General features: G+C 40.8%; 1 protein-coding gene across 2 annotated transcripts; it reads right to left on the reverse strand.

Annotated features, from left to right (window-relative positions):
* Window positions 1–372: 372 nt before the first annotated feature.
* Window positions 373–9,274, reverse strand: LOC113014748 (14-3-3 protein beta/alpha-A-like). Of its 2 annotated transcripts, none has more exons than XM_026156468.1 (6): window positions 9,112–9,274; window positions 6,928–7,259; window positions 5,213–5,336; window positions 4,406–4,569; window positions 2,034–2,129; window positions 373–1,935 (listed from the first exon to the last, which is right to left on the reverse strand). In XM_026156468.1, exons 2-6 carry the CDS (start codon window positions 7,255–7,257, stop codon window positions 1,858–1,860), a joined length of 792 nt encoding a protein of 263 aa, XP_026012253.1. In that variant the 5' UTR covers window positions 7,258–7,259; window positions 9,112–9,274; the 3' UTR covers window positions 373–1,857. The 2 variants fall into 2 exon arrangements, with proteins under 2 accessions (XP_026012253.1, XP_026012254.1); XM_026156469.1 differs by lacking the exon at window positions 9,112–9,274 and adding an exon at window positions 9,042–9,104.
* Window positions 9,275–9,525: the final 251 nt, after the last annotated feature.

Consider the following 9,525-nt stretch of genomic DNA (forward strand, 5'->3'; position numbering starts at 1 on the left):
CAAATGCTGTGGTGGGACTTTCAACAGAGGTGTGAATTCCTGCAAATCTCCATGAACTGAAGCAACACCCTAACATTGTAAATAAAAGTGGGCCAAAATTCCTCCATAACAATGTGAGAGAGTGATAAAGTTCAAATTAACGTAGCCGAGGTCTGTTCTACAAGCTATTGAGTCATAGGATGTGCTTGACTTTTTCCCACATGACTGCTTGAAGCCCTGTGGAAACTTTTCACATGACTGTATGGAACAGCCCTCATTTCTTTGCTTTAAACATTATTTCATGCTTGGGCCATTTGTGGGTTTGTCTCAGTGAAATCTGTGAACCAACAATTCACATCACACATAAAGAACAGAGAAACCGAGCACACCATCTTAATTTGAATGTTTTAATTCCACTTACATGAAAGCACATAACCAAATAACATACCCAAGAGCGTTACTCGCCAAATCCTGCATCCCAACTTTTTTTAAAACCAAGATACTGTACTTAGAAGAAACTGGCACTACTTTGTGATCACTAAATGACCTTAATGCAATTTCCTATCAACTTACCTAAAATTCTCATTTTTATATTTGCCATGGTTTGAAATTTTGCCTTTTCAAAATGTACTTTCAAGGAAGATAAATGTAACTGTATTCCACCTAATCCTAAGCAGAGATTGCCAGTTTTAAAAGCGATGCCTAACCCTCACACCAGACTACTGAGAACCACATACATTCCAGGAGTCAAATCAATACTCAATAAGGGAATAAAATAAACAAAAGAAAATACAAAAAACACCTGAATAGAAAAAGAGTAGAAAGCCACATAAAAGCACATGGCAAAAAGTATCCTCTGCACTGCTGAAGAGATAAAATATCAAAAGTTACAGTATCGAGCCATTTTATCAAGTTGTTAACTTTATCTTAGGCTGTCTATATAGCTTGTCACGTGGTATGCAAAACTGCAGGACATTACAGTCTACTCGTTTCACTGATGAGTGAAAAGATGTCAGTAAAATGGAATGTAACCCTCTCAACAAACCAAAAGTAAATTACAGCTTTTGTAAGTGGTCATTCATATAGAAAACCTTTCCTATGCCTGAAAGCACTGTAAAAACCCATTGAGCCATGACACATGTACCATCCATTTAAAAAAAAAAAAAAAAAAAAAAAATCTCTACCTGCTACACTGGACACTGACAGGGCCGTATGGATACAAGCAATACCGTAATAGGTGAAACCTGCCAACAGTATGTGTGTACTGCTATTGTCAGATGAAGAAAAAAAAGTAATGAATTCAGACTACTGTGACCATTTTTTTCCCTTTTAACACGTGCCTCAAAGGAGTTTTGTGGACTAAAGTGTCACAAAGGTTGTAAATGTTCAGTTCAAGTAAAAACATACAAATTATTATCAAAGTTACACTTCGAGGTTGGTTGGTTTGCTTTCCTGCAACAGCAGCGGTTTGCTACAGTGAATAAGGTTCGAGAGAATGGGGCAGATTTGGATCCAAAGGAGGGATTTCATTTGGACTAAAAGAGACAAAATTATTTAAAGGAAAAGAATTCTAAAGGAAATGAACATCCACTGGGTCACACAATGAGTTATGTTAAAAAAAAATAAAAACAACCAATCTATTCCATTCTTTTCCCTGTGGAGGTGTTGATACACTTAACACATACACTTCAATGCTTCAATGTATCTGCACACACATACTGTACTTTACACACAGAGTGGAGTGTAAACATACATATTTGTGCATGTATGTGGACACACAACCACACACACACAACTTAGGCTGGTGAGAGGTTTTTTAAAAAAAAAAAAAAAAAAAAAGGGAAAGAAAACTGCGGGGTTTCTTTTCTCGTCTGAAGTTCAGTTCTTGTCTTCAGCTGGCTGCTCCCCCTCTTCTACCTCAATCCCGCCCTCACCGCTTGGGTCCGACATCCACAGCTGCATTTAAAAAGTGCAAGATAATAAATTTAGCGCTCATGTATAAGCATAAGGGAAAAGCAAATTTTAATATAGTTTCATCAAGAGGAGACACTCACAGTCAGGTTGTCACGGAGCAGCTGCATGATCAAGGTGCTGTCTTTGTAAGATTCAGTGTTGAGTGAGTCCAGCTTGGCGATGGCATCATCAAAGGCCTGGAAGACACACAGTGAAACAATCAGGACTTCCAAAACCCAGAGTACAGTCTTGAAAGTGCCTACAGTGAGCTTGTATTAGCAGGGCCAAAAACAATAAGCTAAACAGAAAGCAACAACAAGCAGCCATTTATAGATCTCTAGGATAAAAGGGTACATCTGTGTTGTGCCTGATACTGTAAACTACTTTGATTATATGGGGTGGTCTTTTAGAAACAAGTACAAGTGTTTGCACAAAACTGTGCTCTGGCAGACCATTTATTCACAAATCCATAAACACACTCAATTATTTTAGCCTTTTCCTAACTGTATCGAATGACAAAAAAAAAAAAAGTGTCCCAAAGACGTCAACACAAGAAGTTATATAAAAATCTAGCGGCGAGCTGTTATGTGATGCCAGGAATGTCCAGACTACTGCGGTGTCCATCAAATTATTTATTTTTTCTTTCAATAGTATGTTCTCTCATAGTGTGATGAAAGGTATTGCAGTGAGGTTCAGCTTTACCTGTGGTTGCTAGGATATTTAAAAGTAGAACAGGAGGCAGAACCTTAAGCTTTCAGGCTCCTCTTCTGTGGAACCAGCTCCCAGTTTGGATTCGGGAGATAAACACCCTCTTTACTTTTATGATTAGGCTTAAAACTTCCCTTTTTGATAAAGCTTATAGTTAGGGCTGGATCAGGTGGTCACAAACGCTTCCATAGTTATGCTGCTTGCTGGGGAATTCCAATGGTGCACTGACTGTTGGTTGTTGGCTGCCCCTGCCAGAATTATCCATCTGTCCATTCGCTTCCGCTTATCATTTTCAGGGTCACGGGGGGAGCTGGAACCTATCCCAGCTGTCTTAGGGCGAGAGGCAGGGTACTCCCTGGACAGGTCGCCAGTCTGTCGCAGGGCTAACACTTAGACTGGAGACAAGCAATCGCATTCGCTCCCCCATTCACACCTATGGGCAATTTAGTGTTTCCAATTAACCTGTCCCCACTAACTGCATGTCTTTGGACTATATTCGCGTAGTTTCTCCCCGGGTACTCCCGCTGCCAGAATTATCTTCCTCTTGAATTCGTTTTTTTTCCTTAAAGTGACCTTTGTTGTATTTATAAATAAATCTGAACTGAGCTGAAAATTGAATTCAAAATACGAGTCCGTTGCTTTATTGGAGGGTTTTAGTCTTCTTGCCTGGGCACAGTAAATTTGTGGGATCCTGACATGTGGTTGCCATAGGTTAACATGGAAATTACAAGAAATTTCTAAATGATAATCATTAGCAGCTTTATTTTACTTTATAGCAGTGACTTTGGTTTAATAGTGTGTGGCGATACTAACAGATTCCATCTAAACCTAAATCTCACTTTGATTTGATTGGTCACCGTGAAATAAAAGTCTGAATGAATTATATCACTATTTTAAAAAAAATTCAAAGCTTTATCCCACACCCGACAGTTACACTGTTACCCCTATCTTTAGTCTTTGAGTGACACGGACAACAGAAGACCCAACGGCCAACCAGTCACTCCTGTTATACCCGTTTTACTTCTCTGAAGTGTGCTGGCTGTAACACATTCATAGTTCGTACATTACAGTGCACTAACTAAGCATGGTCACAAAAAAAACAAGAATACAGGCAGGCACAAAGACACCCATTCGAGCACTTACTGTCCGATCATTTGGACACAAGTGGACCCTAACAGAGTCGTGGAAGTGGAAAGGCTTAATGTTGTCTTTGGTATCAATTACATTAATCAAGGGTCTGTACTATTATCAGCAATTCCTCAGAATGTTGTGAAAAAGAAACGCTGCCTTTACTCCCCCATTTTTCAAGGTCTCCTTTAACAAAATCCTAAAGTATAAAGAGTACTGTAAGCAGAAAATTTTAAAAGACTCATCATCCTTTCCGCTGACAAACTAACAGTGTAGTTTCAAGCATAACCTTATTTCCACCAAAGGGTTAGGGTCATACCAATCAGAGTCAAGTCAGAGACATGGAGATTAGCAGCAGTGCGAGGACCGGAGATAGCAGAATATCAATTTAATCTTCAGACTCATGGCAATGATAGGCACAGAAACCACTGAGTGACACTCAGCTACGAGAGAGTGCACGCGTGCTACTAAGTGTATTTATTATTTTTATGTATCCATAAGGTGATATGCATGACATTAATAATGGCCTCAAAATCAGTACCTGTACACCTCTGGTGGAAAAGTGGTACTAACATCATTTTCATGATGCTTCAGTGCTTTTTAAAGAGAGGGACAACAAACAGAGGACCCTTCTTACCGTCTTGGCCAGTTTGCAAGCCTCCTCAGGCAGGTTTGCAATCTCGTAGTAGAAGACGGAGAAGTTCAGCGCAAGGCCCAGGCGGATGGGATGTGTAGCCTCCATTTCCTTTAGGCTGATGTCATAGGCATCCTGGTAGCCACCTTGTGAGCTCTTAACAATTTCTGCACAAGCAAAAAAGCAGATATGGTTTCAAATGAGAAAAATTATTTCTTGGAAACCACACACTGAATTTTTAGAAGTTAGACAACAACAAAAATACATTAAACAAAAAGTAAAATCATCTGATTAATATTTCTATTCAGCTCCACTGTCAAGTACAGGTCCTCAGAACCAAAAAGATGAAGTATCCAATCATTTGAAAGCGGATTTGATGGATATTTTATGGAATATGTAACAAAAGAACAATCTTTTACAAAACCACCCAAAATTAACAAAAGAAAAGTAATCTAAAATGCCTTCTGGCAACTAGAAGCAGCCAACACCCTGCTGCTGCTGCTGCAGTTGCCATGACAACCTCGCAGCAGCACTTGCCAGCATTTTGGCGGACAGTTGTAGGTCAAGGACGAGAAGCGCGTTAGCATTCTGGCTAAAAACAACACCTGAACCAGTCCTAGGGTCTCCTACCCTAAAAAGGATGTTCAGGACGCCCAGTCAGCACACGTTCATCCCACCGACCGGCAGCTGCGTGACACACCACCGCATGGTTTTCATAAACCCTGAACATAAGCACTCACTATCACTACCTTGAGTGACTGCACGACAGGATAAGAAGAAGGGGCGGTGTATGATGTCTGTTTTATTTACCGTTCCTCTCGTCTCCGGTAGCCACCTCAGCCAGGTAGCGGAAGTAGTCTCCCTTCATCTTCAGGTAGAAGACTTTGCCCTCTGCGCCTGATGCTTGGGGGATCAGATATTTGTCGAGCAGGTCCTGCGAAAAGAAATGTGGAAGTTTAACTCTAAAGAACACGTGCAACACACACAAACCCCAGCAGTTATAAGTGAGCCAGTGACATTTTTAATTCCTTTTCCCTAATGGCTGCCTCACTGGGCCAGGGTGCTGTTATGGAGGTGCTCAGTATCATTCAGTTACTTCATCCAGAGGGGATTTGCTCACATGGTTGAATGTATTCCAAATCCACCACCATACACTGGAAGTCGCAACAGCAGTTCTCATGCTTTTGAGATCAACAGCGATCACGTATCTGCAGCAGGTGGAGAAGTGCTCCACATGCTGCTATGTAGATCTCACCCAGGCTGCACTGCAGAACAAGACCTACTGTTTGCTGCAGTCCAACCGAGCTTTGCTATTTTTTCTTTACAAAGTATACTTGGTAAATAATTTAAATATCTTTTTATAAGTTTGTAAGAGTGAATGTGTCTCCCTTTATATGTGCATTTCCCCATTTCCACCACAATTAACATGAAATATGTAGAAATCACTCGACAGGTATGTTAAGAGTACACACCTGTCCAGTGAAACTATGAGCAGGGAATATTCCTCTTCCTTTAACGTAGCTGCCAATCATATTCTAGGCCTTAAAATTCTAGGCTACACCCATCTGATTCATCATGTGGACTTTGGCAGGAAGTGCTGAACTTTTTAGTCCTATTTCATGCGCTGCAATTTTAATGCGTACTGGACGCTTCCTGTGTATAAGTTAATATAAAACATCAAAGACAGTTTCATTTGAGTAAAATATACTAATCTACTATATCTACTTATAGTAGAGCTAGATATGCTTTACAACATGCAAACTTTCATCTATGGAGTTGAATCAGTGTAGTGGGCCTATATGTTTAAGTTTCCTTTTAAAGGTCACAAGGTCACAGGGCTGTGAATCCGCAAATACAGGATGTATCCAAACTACCCAAATACTGAAGTTTATCTGTGTGATATTCAAACAACTGCTAGGAAGAGTGCCTTCATTTGCCTACTTGGTGCTTTGTGTTCATAGTTCCAACTGTGTAAGATGGGCCTAAATACTACAGCTAAGATATTCAGAGGTGAACAGCGACGTAAGTAAAGCCATATTAACCTAGACAAGTGCTTGTATGCTGAGAACTATGACTAATATTTAAATCCTGTTAGCTGCAGGTTTATATTGTCCCTCTTTAGATCCCTACCACATAAACACAAGCACCACAACATACCTGTAGGTGTCACTAATGTGTAAAAAGCATGGTTCTACTACTACTTTTTGTAAGGGATGTGTGTTTGCTTCCATTCATAAGGAAGCTGTTCTTTTTCTTTTTAAACTGCTGTCGATGTTGGCTTTTGCAGCTTGATTATTTAAATTAAATAAATAAATACACACACACACACACACACACACACACACACACACACACACACACACACACACACACACACACACACACACACACACACACTAGACAGAGGTGACCAAGACCGGCCACTATCTGAATACAGGTTGGACTAATACAAAGAGGAGCAGCTGCTGTGCATTTATATTTTCTTGCAACAAGCATTTAGCTTCAACACCTCTGCTCCTCCTTACCCGAACTTCCTGGCAGATCTGTTTGAGCTCCCCCTCGATCTTCTCTCTGTACTCCTTGACCAGCGTGGCCTTCTTTTCGCTTTCAGGCGTCTTTTCGGCTTCAGCCTTCTTTTCGGCTTCAGCCTTCTGCTCGATGCTGGAGATCACCCTCCAGGAGGACCTTCGAGCTCCGACCACATTCTTGTAGGCAACAGAGAGCAGATTGCGCTCCTCGTTGTTGAGCTCCTGGTTCAGCTCTGTGACAGCCTTCATGGCTGCAGCCATGTCCTCGTAGCGCTCAGCCTGCTCGGCCAGTTTGGCCTTCTGTACCAGCTCCTCTCTGTCTGCCATGACTGTCATGTGGGGGTGGAGGAAGGAGAGAGGAAAGGGAGTCAGGAAGGACAAAACAAACAGGACAGGAGTTAAGGACGGTGTGTTAAGGGAGGCCAAGCAAAGAAATTGTAGAGAGAGAAAAAGTAGATTTCATTACTATATGTGAATAATGGAGGACTACTGTGCAAGTAAATGTGCTGTTATTCCAGCATAACCTCATTTCTCAGGTATGTGTTAAACATTTTGACTGTGAAGACATCCCCATTTTTAACAAAAAAAAAAATATATTATATATTACAGTTAGTTAACTGTGAGAAAATAGAACATTTATAACCTTGAAGCATATTACATAATCAAAAACTCTGACAGGACTGTAGCTAAAACAACAGTGTGTCGGCTGTTAAGAATTCATGGGAACACTGGGTGTGTCCACACCAGCAAAGCACCTTTTTTTTTTCCTTAAATACAAATCAATCTGCTTGTCTCGTCTTCACTCGATCGGGCACAGACTTGATTTAAAGTGGTGACTAAATCATTTGGACTCTAAGTCTTTAGAAATACAAAGGGGGAAAGTGCCTATAATCACGACTTGTACAGCAGATACAGTTTTAGGCTTCTTCTGACTCACTATCCTGAAGACAAGAATAGGCAAAATGTCATAATAGATCACAGGAAAAGTGTAGCCGGCATGTAAAAAAAATTATAAGTGGTTATGAAATTCCAGAAAATTTACATTAGATGATGGACATTTCCCCAGAAATCAGTGGTCATCAGTGGTTATTTTTTTATTAGTCTACAGACTATTTTATATCATTTAGTTCTTCCATCAAAATGTCCCACAGCATAAGTTGTCAACATTGTCCGTTTTCCTCTACAGCCAGTTAACACGCATGCCACAGTGCTGAGCTAATCTCAGACTAGTTGCATATTAACTTCTGTCAGTCAACGATGGGTTTTAGTTTTAACTTAAATGATTGTAAATCGGCTCATAGCACAGGACAGGAAGTCTAATTTACTGTAGTAGAATACAGACAGTAACCTATGCTGAGGAACTCGTTTCCTTTTTAAAAAAAATATGTAGACCCCTTCACAGGTAAAAGATGCTGCAGTATAAAAGGACTACGTGTGCGAATAAATGTGCAGCCTGTTTACAAAGCAAAATATATAAAAGAAAAAAAAAATCCCAAACCTATGAATTCATTTCAAAAGCCACAAAATGGGTGAGAAAATTTTCCCTGCACGCTGCCACCTGCACCCCTTAGAGGAATGTCGGCCACCCAGTTTCACGTCACACTCATTCACACACCTGCCCACCCAACGCGTACCATGTAAGGCACGAATGCAGACCGAACAAAAAAAATCATTTTCAAGAGCTTAATAAACGATATGGATTACACAGTCTCTGCGTTTAATTTGGGGAAAGCTTCCTAACGCTGCAGGCGGCTATAGGATAATAAGTGTGTCACTGAGTCGGTTAGAGGAATGAAAGGAGCCTCGCTTCGTTCAGTCCTCAGTGAACGCCCTTTTTCGCTTCCCGGAAAGCAAACCAGACCGCTTCTTCTAGCCACAGTTATTCTCACATTTTAGACTGCTTCATTCACAAAAAAATGCCGCTTAGCAGGGACGAGAGGCGTCCTCTAAAAACAGCGAGCGAACAAAAATAGATGGGTTAACGTTGCCGTAAGTAACGCTTCCCTGTCAGGCGAGCACCGAACAATGACTGAGCAGCGCGGAGCATCAACGATTTCCACTTACAGCCGCTAGATGCGGCGATTAATGCAGGGTTTAAAAAGATACCTTACCAGAAGCACAAGCAGGGACTCTTTGGATAAAAACACCACCGAGCAAGAGCAGTAAATAGATGTAACTAACCTGCGAGTGTCGTTAGACGGTGTTGTTCCTGATTCCCGGCCGCACAGCTGATGATCTCTCCCGCTCATCCACGGGGTTTCCCTCCAATCAAAGACACGGCAGCAGGGTCGAGCCCGGATGGGTGACGTAAGAAGGGAGTTGCTATGGTAGCCAAATCTAAGGGCAATTTTTTTTAAGACTGCGCCGAATGAGCAAAAAACAAATAAACGAATCTCACAGAAAATTAACAAAAATATGATTATGATAATGTAAAATATTATGTAAAAAATCTTCTAAATATAGATTTAATTTTTTTTTTTATATTTACGTACAAACGGCATAAACGCTTGGTTTGTCCGGTACGCCCGCAAGGATGCTTGGGAGATGTAGTTTATAGTAGAGATGGCACGATACCACTTTTTTTATGTCCGATAC

Source organism: Astatotilapia calliptera, chromosome 22, assembly GCF_900246225.1.
Source record: "Astatotilapia calliptera chromosome 22, fAstCal1.2, whole genome shotgun sequence".
NCBI lineage: Eukaryota > Metazoa > Chordata > Actinopteri > Cichliformes > Cichlidae > Astatotilapia > Astatotilapia calliptera.